This window comes from Paroedura picta, chromosome 1 (assembly GCF_049243985.1).
Source record: "Paroedura picta isolate Pp20150507F chromosome 1, Ppicta_v3.0, whole genome shotgun sequence".
Classification (NCBI taxonomy): Eukaryota; Metazoa; Chordata; class Lepidosauria; order Squamata; family Gekkonidae; genus Paroedura; species Paroedura picta.
Genome location: NC_135369.1, coordinates 141,187,794 through 141,199,994, shown reverse-complemented (window position 1 = coordinate 141,199,994; position 12,201 = coordinate 141,187,794). Strand labels below are relative to the sequence as shown.

At 40.7% G+C, this 12,201-nt stretch overlaps 1 protein-coding gene across 1 annotated transcript in view; it reads right to left on the bottom strand.

Moving 5' to 3' along the window:
• Positions 1–12,201, bottom strand: part of IMPG1 (interphotoreceptor matrix proteoglycan 1) — a 111,167-nt gene that overhangs the window by 40,287 nt on the left and 58,679 nt on the right. The window contains exons 9-11 of the mRNA XM_077313660.1: positions 3,690–3,710; positions 2,315–2,559; positions 871–947 (exon numbers count right to left, since the gene is read on the bottom strand). Of these exons, the coding sequence (XP_077169775.1) occupies positions 871–947; positions 2,315–2,559; positions 3,690–3,710 (343 nt within the window). The remainder of the gene's footprint in view (positions 1–870; positions 948–2,314; positions 2,560–3,689; positions 3,711–12,201) is intronic.

Here is a 12,201-nt window from a genome sequence, read left to right as displayed (position 1 = left end):
GTTATATATGTGACAAGTAGGCATATTTGCTGAACCTTTCTGCTGAGTCTATGGCAAAGCAGGGATCATCCCTGTGATGAAGTAAATTCTGACTCCAAAATTATTATTCTGTCATAACTTTGGTTAATCTTAAAGGCATTGTCTGATTTCTGTATGAAGCAACTGTCAAAGTTGTTCAGAGAAAAAACTTCAGGGCTTTTCTTCAGAAGATTTTCATAATGTGCCAGAAGATCATTTTATACTTAGGACAAAAAGTGATGCACGCTCCAACTCAGTGATCAATATTTAGTCCCTCCAATTTAACAGATGTGGGAGACACTGCTTTCTTTATTTCTTTAACCCATTTCCACCCCGCTTTACTCTTCAAGCAACTTTTGATGCTACAGTGCAGGGAATTGCTTCAATAAATGGCACGACAGTGAAAGGGAAGGAAGTTAACTCTCTTCCTTTAAAAAAAGGAGGGTAGTTAATAACTTTAGCAAGGCTTTGCGTAGCAAGGGAATACAAACTAACTATGAAGTAAAATAAAAAATAAAGTCTGCCGAAATGGTGGATTGTTATGTACCTGTGTAGAGCTTGGGACATGTTATGGACATTCATAGTCAAAATGTTATTTAGCACATGGGGATGATAGAAAGGAAGGATGATGCCCCTTCCTTTGTGTGCAAGTCAAATTGAGTATCTGACAGTCTGTAGGATACAACCCTAAATGTCATGACCATGAGGCAGAGGAAAAAAGTTGTGCCAAATGTTAGTGATGGTGGTCCATATCCATCAGTCAAGCTATCGCCAAAGTTTGATTTTATTGCATGTCTGTAGTTGATACATGCATAGTTACCTCAAGCAATAATTCCATGAAGATGTACTCACCAATGCAGGTTCAGCTGTAGCATCAGTTACCTGTGATTTGATATCATTGTCTACATCAGTAGATGGTTTAATCACTTCTGCAAAATGGGACAAAAAGATTAATTTGACCTACAATCTTTGGGCTTGTGCCAGATTTGTATTAGGTTTGTACTAGCTGGTCAGTGTTAGGTCAGATTCAGGATCTAGCAAAGGTGGCTAAACTTACGGTGGAGGTCCAACATATCAATAATAAGGAACACGTAGAAACGATCTTTGGCTGCCCTTCATAAACTTTACAAAGTTGCATTGTAATTTAGTTACTGAGTCATTTAATATTTTTACAGTTGCTTGAATGTTATTGGCTCATTGGTGATTTGGATTTTTTGTGGCTGTAAAGTGACATCAAGTGACAGTCAACTTATGGTGACCTTGTAGGGTTATTAAAGAAAGAGATTTTAAACATGGTTTGGCATTGCCTGTCTCTGCATAGCAACACAGGAATTCCTTGGTAGTTTCTCATCCAAATATTAACCCTACGAATGACCTTGCTTAGCTTCTGTGATCTGATGAGATTGGGCTAGCCTGATGTATTTTAGCAATGCATTAAAAAACACATTTTCAAAGTACAGCTATAATCACCGAGTACAGCTAAAATCACCAAGATAATTGTAGTCTCAAAGCATATTATAAATAACGAAAACGTAAAACATTTTATGCTAACAAAGTTTTCGACTTTGGGTCCTTTTAGTTCCTTTGCATCCTAGATGTAAAGACACACTGGTTCAATTCTGAAATGCACTATGTTGCAGCAGTATTTTACTCAGTTTGAAAAGAGAAAGGAATATCATAATCCTGTTGTGTCAAACCAGACAGCCATATGAAGAATACACTCTCACCCACCAAACATATGATAGCTACTAATCACACCAATGGAGACAAGTGGTTATGCTTTAAATCAGTGGTCCCCAACCCCCGGTTCGGTGACTGGTACCGGTCCGTAGATTGGTCAGTACTGGGCTGCGGCTCCTCCTTGTTCTCCTCCCCAGCTGCTGCCTCGGGGACTGCCCTGCCACTCTGCCGCTGGCTCACCTTTGGTGTTCTCCAGCGGCCGCCATGGCTGGGGCTCTCCCTCGGTGTGGCACTGCGCAGCTGCTGCTGGCAGCGCCCCCCAGTGGGTGGCAGGAAGTCAGGGGCATTGGCGGGAAAGCAAATGGAGTAGGAGCTCAGGCAGCGGTGACGTCCCTTGGCAAAAGACTACCCCCCCCCCGGGCCTCAGTAAAATTGTCAAGTGTTGAACGGTCCCCAGTGATAAAAAGGTTGGGGGCCACCAAATCTGGCAAAAGTGCAAATGTGGTTTAAAAATCTCTGTTACTGATGTTAAACTAGTTATAGTTAGTTATAACAGACAAACAATCCCCACAGAACCTTATTTAAAGCTTCCCAGAGCAACTTGGAATTGATTTACCATCAACAAACTGAAGTGTTCCAAGGTCCATGGATAGTGACTTGTCTTCTTGCAGAGCTATGGCAATCATCTGCTGAAGATCGGACACTTTTGGCTTAATCACTGGTATCTCTCCCTCCTTGCTAAGAAGGTCTTTTTCACTTTCAATTTTGTTGGAACCGATGGTTGAGATGTCATCCTCAGGCCTTTTGATTTCTGTGTCTCTTTCAAAATGGACCACATACCGTGCTACGGTACTGCTTGATCTATTGAATGTGGAGGAGAAAAGTAGTGTATAATAAATGATTTTATATGTGTCAAATAAACTGAAGCTGAATTCTTAGTTCATGAAGACAGTGAGTAAGTGAAGAATTATTTCCCTGCACCATTGAGTGATCAGCATTTCATCATGAGCTGGTTTGCTGGGGTTACTAGATCCCAGCAGCCATGATCCCCAGGAAGACTTAAAGGCCAAGTCTTCTTAATTATATCTTTGTCCCTTGGACAACTTCTCGCTGTGAGTCAAATGGCAACAGACATTGCTTTCAGAGCTGCATAAAGAAATTCTGGGAATCAAATTACTTCTTAGAAAGTAATTTTCCAAGAAGATTTTAAAAAGTTATCTGGTTTGGTCTATATCTATACATTCTATTAGCTCCTATCGATATTTTATGGCCGGATGTACATTATATGAGCTCTGCAACATCTGGCTGATTCCTTTTTAAACATTTTGGTATGACAATCAATGGATTCCATCATAACAAACTAGAAAAACCCAGTTTTATTGCTTGTTTTCTGTTGGATCTATTGCTGTTGGATCTGTTGCTGTTTGCATCCATGTGATTTTGCCTTAGTATAATGTCCCTTTCCATCCCTTTGGATTTCTAAATATGGCTTAGAATACATATGTCTCCTGAAAAAACAATGATATGATAACTTTTTATTAGGATGACCCCCCCCCCATCAGAAAAGACTATCAAGTTTTCAAGGGCCCATTCTACACACATAGGATAATGCACTTTCAATGTGCTTTGGCAGCTGGATTTTCCTGTGCGGAACAAGAAAATCTACTTCTGAAGTGCATTGAAAGTGCATTATCTCTTGTGTGCAGAATAGGCCCAGATCTCCAGAGCTCTGTATGGTGAGTATACAGACAGGGTGAAAGAAGGAACTTCCAATGAGCCCCAAATTATCTTTTTCTCTCCTCCTCTCCTTTTCTAACTAAACATTAAACCTGATTAATGTTTCTGGGGAACTCAAAATATGTAAAATTGTTGTTTCTGGAATTGTTCTGTGGGCCTGTAAGGTTACCTACAACTAGTGCTTTAATGTCTCAGCATATTATTTCACATGACATTCAGAACACATTTTAGGAAAAAACTTGCAGCAAAATTACCCATCTTTTTCCTTCTTCTGTCTTCATTTCAGCACACAAAGACAGGGCAAGTTGAAGCATTTCAAGTGATAAAAACATAAAGAAAAATATCAAACTATTAAGACAAATTGTAAACATGTATCCATAGATTTACTTATAAATACATTTCTTACTGATCATTGTACTCTGTGCCTGTTGTCGTTTTTATTCAGGAGACAGGATTACAATTTTCCCCCTTTTAGTTCACAAAGTGAGAATATTGTTGTCCCCACCTTTACCAGCAGGCATTTCCTACAAACTTGAAGCTCTCTTCTTCTCCTCCCTCCACCCCCGTGGTAACCCATTGGAGTGTAGAAGCCGGCTAATCTGTACCTTTCTAATGGCACTAAATTATCTGGGATTGACTCCTTTGGGCTGTTGTCCAAATCCAGGTCTTGGTAACCTGACCTAATACTCTGACTATGCACACTTCCTGAGAGATTGTGTCCTGCAGTGACATTTTGTAATACTGTCCTCCCTTTGTTCGCTTGACAGATCTTCTGTGCCAAATATGGAGCTTCTTTATCTGCTCCTGTACAAACTCATTATTCCATCCGAGCAGCTTTCTTTCTGCTATCTAAGGGTGTAACAGAGAAGGTACCAAAGCAAGGACTGGAAGTCAAGATCGTGCCTCTGGCATTAATGATGTTCGTCTGCTGGAAGAATACCTTCACAGAGTTAAGCTATGCTTGCCATTTTCTGACATTTGTATGTTTATCTTGCTAGGGAAGTAAATGATATAGTCAAGTTTGACTGTTCAAAAACTAAAATAATAGGAGAACATCTATAGATATTTGTGGCTGATTGTACTATAGGTGGTATGCTGCAGATGTTCTGGTTCTCACTCTTTTGAAAGAGTAAGATGCCTGACTAGAATAGCAGTGGCATTTCACAGAAATCAGCCCCGGTAAAAAGTTAGCACGTCTGCCTCAGAACCGGTTCACATGTTACATGGAAAGAAACTGCATGTGCTTGTGCTTCTCCTTTCAGTTTCTCTTGCAACTAGGCTGCATGACTCCTGGGACAGAGGAGACTCAGAAAACTGTACTTCCTTTCTCACTTCTACATGTTCCACAATACAGTTCAACGCTCCTTGTTTCAATGGACTTTGTTTTCTGGTTCTGCAGCAACAGCTAAAAATTAGGGCATTTCCACACATCTGTAAAAATAGCATTATGCCAGCCAAATGGCATAATGCTAAATATTATCTTGTCTCCTGGCCCCTCCTCACCTATTTCCTGTCTCGCTGTTCTCTGCCACCTTTTTGCACTTGTCACCCTCCACATTGCCTGCTTGAAATGGCGGAAGAGAGCAACGCGGTTTATACACAACTCTCTTCTGCCTGTCAGTCAAGCCAGGCAGCCAATCCCCTTTCTTCATGCTTTAAAGCAGTGGTCCCGAACCTGCGGGCCGCGGCCCGATGCCGGGCCGCGAAGGCCATGGCGCCGGGCCGCGGCTCCCTCTCCCCGCCCCCCCCCCGCGCGCAGTAAAAAACTTCCCAGGCCGCAAGCTTGCGGCCCGGGAAGCTTCGTACTGCGGGAGGGCGGGGAAAGGGAATCAGGGCCCAATGCCCTGCCGGTCCCCAACCTCAGAAAGGTTGGGGACCACTGCTTTAAAGGTCCCACGATGCCTGATAATTTTTCAAAATGCATACTTCTCTGTTGCTATGCCTATTCATCTGATCATAGATGCATAGCATTTTTTGAATGCTACCACTTCTTGAATCATGAGTCTTATTAATTTTAAAAATTAATCTTGTTCCCGATTTAGGGGAGGGGAAAAGCTTTAGAGAGGCATGCTTTGTGCTACAAGATTCAGAAAAATATCTTTCTGGCATCACCTGCATGCTTGTCCATCTATTAGTTGCTCCAGGATTTCAGATATTTAAAAAAAGACATCCCCATCCCCAAGAGAGGGGCAGGACGAGGCAGGTGCCTTTTGCACATTTTAGCCTCCATAACTTCCCTCCACTTGTTGCCTGCTGGTTGCTCTCCATTAGGCAGCGCTACATAGGTTGGTGAATCCGATTTTTTGGGATTCCGCAACTAGCACTTGGAGGATGGATGGAGGATGTAGCCGACTGTTTACTGCCCAGTTGCTGCATGTTGGTGACATCATATGGAGGGGCAGGAATATAACGTCAATGCATTTTTAATGGGTGCAGAAATCCCCTCAGTTCTAAGAGCAGCTTAGAATCTAGGAAAAAGAATTGTATTCAGTCTACAGGGCTTTCTATCGCCTCCATTTAAAGCTCCTAAGTTTAGTCATATCCCCTTTTAATAACAGCAAACTTATCTTCTACTTCTACTGATGGAAAGGGTTAATAGCAGCAACCTGGGAACTGGATGGATTTGTGATTGGTTGTGCTTCCTCTAATGCTAATCCTTTCCCATTCTGGCATGTAGTTTTGTGTATGAGTCATTAGCCATGTGAATACTTGCCTCTCCACCGCTCCTTTGCTAATAACTACTACAATGAAACCCTTGACACAGTTGACAACAGCAGGGGAATGCTAACAGAGCTTTAATGACTGCCCAAATGCTTGTGTTATGTGCATAGCATAATAAGAGGAAATAAAGCACACAAATTGATGATAAACGCTGCCGTTCTAACACGATAAATATTACACTGGCTCTCAAATTACAGTCATGGAAGGAACCAAAGGCTATCAAGCCCATACCAATACCAGAAGGCTAGATATATCAGCCATCCATCACAGTTCCACAACAGAATCTCATCCAGCACACAACAATAAGGCACCTGAATGAGGGCTGAACTAGATGTGACACAGAGACGCTTGTATTTAGAAACCCCAGTGGTTGCTTTTAAGACAGATAATCACACCCCCCAAATTGCTCCCCAGCCCAGGAGGTTCCTAACACATGTTGGCAAACAGACGTTTCAACACACACATCTGGAAAACTTGTATGGTACGGAAAGCAGCTTGAGGTAATGGAATAATAATGCTGAAATAGAAAATTCCGGTACCTCTTTCCATCCTCTGTGTATCTATGTTCTAAAGTGCTCCCTTACAAAGTGATGTTTTTTTATTTATAGAAAGCAGTGCATAACGTCTTGTTAAGTATTGACCTCAGAAGTTAATGAGAAACACTACTTAATGTCTGGTACAATGACTCCTTTATAACAATTGTTATCAGAATCTATTGGGTGCCATGTAGAACAGAACTGTGTGCTCAAGTTGTACAATAGAATACAGTCTACTAGATTAAAGCTTTTTTCTTTAGGAAGTGGAACCCAGATGGACCCCATTTGCAAAGGCCTCCTCCTATACCGAGAGCTTATGTCAAGTGACATAATTTGCACAGGAATCTTGTAGCACCTTGAAGACTACCAAAATTTTATTCCAGCATTGGCTTTCATGGACAAGAGCCCAATTCTTCAAATGCAGTGCATTCTTTTTAAAGAGGAAGAATAAAAAGAGTCACAGAGGCAGAAAGAACAGAATGAAATGTAATGATGCAAAATTCAAATCAAATGTAATATTCAAACATAGAGACCATTCACTAATTGTGCATGAAATGGATGGGGAGGCTCAGGTTGGGTTCAGAAAGTTAACCTTAAATGTGAGATGGGTCAACTCAAGAGGAAGGTAATGAAAAATCTCTTAATGAATCACAAACTAGCCATTTCATGTTGGAGTGTCTATCCTGCTACTTATTTACTTCATTTACACCCCATTGTCAGATATAAAATTTTAGATGTATGGGTTTTATAACCATTATGCAACAAATGTTCAGCTGAATTTTCCCCCTGACCAACAAGCCATGGAGCATGCAAAGCAGAAGTTCAGAGTATAATTCTATATCATACAGCAGGTGGCAAATTTGTGATCAGCCCAGATTCCTCTTCAGGAAACAGACATTTTTTGCAGCAAATGAAAGTGTGAAATATGTAGCTGGGGGATGGGGGTGGGGGAGTCTGCAATTCCAGGCTACAAGTAAGCCTACAAATAAAGCACTTGCTCAAGTAGGACCAAGAGGGAATGAAAAAGCGTGTATGAGAGTATGAGTGGGCAGAAGACCAAGGCTAAAAGACAGCAGTGGAGAAGACCACCAGCTGGAAAGTCTCTGGATGACCTCTGCCCTAGTGATTGGAAAATGCCATTGACAGCTCCCTGTTGGGGACAAAAAGGAGGGACTGAGCCATGGGAAAATGCACATGTCAGTAAAATGATCCAGCAGGTCTGTGAGTCAAGATCACCCACCAGTTCTCCAGGGCATGATGACATGGGATTGGGTCCTGCAACAGTATATGGTAAGATCACAGCACATGGTAAGACTTTCCTGACAGGAAGGCAAAGATAGAAAGAGAACAATGGCCTACAAAATCTTAAAAGGATAGAGATAATATCCCTTGCTGATCTCTCATGACCAGTTAGCATCAATACTTAAGGCTTGGCCAAGCCCTTTTTGGATTTTTATTGGAAATCTCCTTTGCTAGATTTCTTCTGACTGCTCAGCATTCTGTTCCCATGCCTGGCTACTCCTGAGGCAGGTGAACATATATTTTTAGGAATTGGTTTGAAATCCATTGTAATCAATAAATGTTACAACTTGGTCTTGAATACATTCTCTGATCTCATTCTTTGCTGGCAAATCTGAGGCTTGATACCATGAACTCGATACTAAATTGCTGAGGTTTCAAGAGGAAAGCCCGATTAACTTGTTTTGATTCTCCAGGACCTTCTCCAGGACAAATTTATTTCCAGCAAATTTATTCCCCAGGACCTTTCAAATTTATTTCGGGGACCCCAAACAGCTTAATTCATTCTCTTTTACTCCATGTTATCCTTGCAATAATCCTGTGAGGAACCTTAGGCTTCCATGGTAGAGTGAAGATTTGACCACATCTCTTGAAGATTCTAGTTCAACACTTTTAGCCACTAGAGGACAGTAACTTTCAGGTCAGCACCAGAGTGTTCTGAGAGTCTGAAATGTCCTTCCACTGGTGTTTGAATATGGTGATTTTTATGGTCAGATCTATTTTATGCCCATCTATTATTTTGAGACTGTCCATCATAGAGAGAAAGGGCACTAGTGGCACATGAGAACATGTATTAAACTGGATGATGAGCAGGGGGCTGAGCCCAAAATATTATTGCTAACGATACTGGTTCTCATAATAGTTTTGCCTTACATGGTGGCAATATTGTTGAATATGGTGGTGTACTGTGGTATCATATGGGTCCCATGCCACAAGCCTGAATGTACAATCTGTTGTCAAAACTCAATGAATTATGGGTGAAAACAAAGCAACATAAACCAAGGGACCAGAGCCCTGCTTCAAACTGTGAGGTGAACTTCTTTATATAATAAACAGGCATCTATTAGTGGTGATCTAGAGGTCTGAGTGCAAGATTAGAGCCTGGGAGACCCATATTTAAACATCTACTCTGCCATGGAGGCTCAATCAGTGATCCAGTGGCCTAACCAATCTCACAGGATTGTGGTTGTGAAAATATAATAGAGAAGGTGAGAATAATGCTGGAAGCTGCTTTGAGCCCCTACCAGGGAGAAAAGAAGGGTATAAATGTTTAAATGGATAAATAAATAAACAAATGCCTACAATAAGGCCTCTATAATTTAGCATATGTGGACTCTACCAACAGGAATCAATTAGGGCTGTTATTGTGGCAGGAAAATAAAGCTAAGTTTATGGTGCAAAACCATTAACCTAACTCTGTGCATGGTTTCTTCATCATAGCTGGAGGATTCTTTCTTAATCAGAGGCAACCTGCCTTTTTAATATTAAAATTATTTGTAACATCAGTTTCTTTGAGACTGAGGTCACTGGGATAGAATTCCCTTGTCATATACTGCATCTGCCTAAGATTAAAATCTGTTCATGTATTTAGTTGCAGCAGTTTGTTGTCTTTGTTATAGCTTTTGCAAAACTTGGGGAAATGGCTCCCTCTGGATTGTCAGATTCTTTTGTCTGAGTGCATACAACATACTAAACAACAGCACCCCCACGCCAGTAAATGGAGACAAATGTCTGAGCTTTTGTCAACATTAAAAAGAAAATCACCTTTTTGACATTCACTTATGGTTCTTTTATGTTCTCTGAATAGAAAAATCTTTTAGCGTGCCAGAAATCAAAGGCACACAAAAACAGCCTCAGAAATCCAATAGTCTATTTCCATTCTATGTTGTTTCTTCTGCAGATTATTATTTTGGCTGCATTAGACAAAATTGGATCCAATATCTTACATTTCCCCTCTAATTTTACAAATAGTAACCTATGGTACCAAACACATGAGAATTCTGTCCTATCAGGGCCATCACTGTGTACTCCCAATAGTGGCAGCTCTTCAGGGTCTCAGGTTGAGGTCTTTCCCATCACTTACCACCTCAGCCTTTTAGATGGAGATGCTGGAAATGGAAGTTGGGACCACCAAGCAGATGTTTTACCACTGAGCCATCCTTCTCACAGCCCAAGAAAAACATGGCATCCTACAATAACATTAGCTTTCCATTGCTTTAAGTTAATCTATCAAGGTAGCCCAAATATTTATTGCCTTTCTCTATTATGAGGAGAAAAACTGGGAAAGAGTCAATATTGTGCCACATTTGACAGAAGACAGAAGAGAATTGCATCCAGGTATCATTACTATGAAAAATGTCCATGAATCTGGCTTGTTTCCCAATTCGTTAGCATGCATCACACATTTCTCCTCCTGACAAGAATTGCAATCAATGCTGGATGCCCATAACATATAAATGAGAGCATGTGGTTAACAGTACTTAGTTACTGTTAATGTCTCCATTTCAGCAAACTTCTCCAACTAGAGTTCTAAACCTAGATTAAACTCTGGTATAGAGTTTCTAGAGTGAAATGAACTCCTGTTAATCCAGATACCTCCACGTGTACATCTTGGGTAAGCTCACAAAGACCCCTTTCACATTACCATTCTAAACTAGATGTTACTCATTGTTGACCCAATTCCAAGTGAAGCAAGAGAGTTTCATACAGCAAACTTCATTCTGTGAATATGCTCGCTCTGAAGCAATCTGGTCATTTCAAACAGCGCCATGCTTTTTCCCCCCAGTCCTTTTTGTTGTGCAATCTTTGTCAAACTTTTATTGGGGGAATGTCCTAAGTTAAGCGCTATTGTGTGAGACAAATATAGCACTTCTCAATGTATCTCAATGGAGCCGCTGTAGCTCTGAAGTGTCATATTGGTCTAGCGCTTTAGCACTCAACTTAGAACATTAAAAAAGTTCAAAGAAGATTACATAGTGCAGAAGGGTGTGTGTGTGTGGGGGGGAGCATGGCACTATCAGAAGCACTGCAGACATTTTAAGCAGCACACTACTGTGATGCAGAAGTGCAAAGGAGAGGTGAAAACAGAAGAAAGCAGTTTACCTCAAGAACTGCTCAACCATGCTTTGTTAACTGGATGCAAGCATCTTTGTATGAAAAGGGAAATAAAAATCAGCTAGCAGCTGGTTGCTAACACAGTTATGTCTGAAATGATACACAAAAAAACTGTTAACAACCGGCCACTAAAATGAATTACAAAATCTGTCTGAAAGGGGCCATGGTGTTTAAGCATGATTTTCAGTGAAGGCTCTTGGAAGGATGGAGAAGCATGCAAGAGATGTGTGTGCATGAATTTAGCAATAAAGCAGTTTCATAAAGCTTTTCTCTTTATTGTGATTACATGTGACATCTGAATGCAGCTAAGGGAGTAATGAGAAAAATATTTTTTCAAGCATGAAAATTATGTAAAAAATTGTAACAACAAAGCAAAGTAAAACTGGGCATAAATCAGCCAAAGGGGAAGATAAACAGAATTAATGATGTGGAACCCAATGTCAGTTCCTAAGACTGTCTGAAATAAATATATATTTTGCTTTTCTGCAAAAAGCTCTCAAAGATGGAACCAAATAGATTGATTGGGAGAGGGAAACCCTACATTTTATCATATCCATTGAGAAAGCCCTGGTCTTAGGAGAAGGCAGTCTTGCCTTTGTGCCTGGAGCAGGGGCTCTCCTGCTGATGAGAAAGGTTGGGATATTCATATGGAAAGAAGTACCTCTTGAGTTACACTCGATTTAGACCATGTCTGGCATTAAAGACTACAGCCAGGACCTTGAATTGGGCCTGGAAACATATTGGGAACTCATGTCGCCGTGATAGGTAGAATACAAAAGGAGGCTACACCCTACTACAGCATTCTTATACACTACAATCTGAAAACACTGTCCCATAAAATTTAATGGAAACCATTGAGAACAGAGTCTGTGACTATCTGCCCTCCCCCACCCTTGACTTCTTATCTTTAGACTGACTGTACCTTTTTGAAGGGGACATTACCCTTTTTCACATTTCCCATCCATCCCCTCATTTTAATAAATATGTCAATTTTGTCTGCTTTTTAATAATAAAAGATATATACTTCTTGTAATGTTAATTTTGTTTTCTCTGTAGGCTACTATAAAACCATATCATTTCCATTTATGTTTGATTT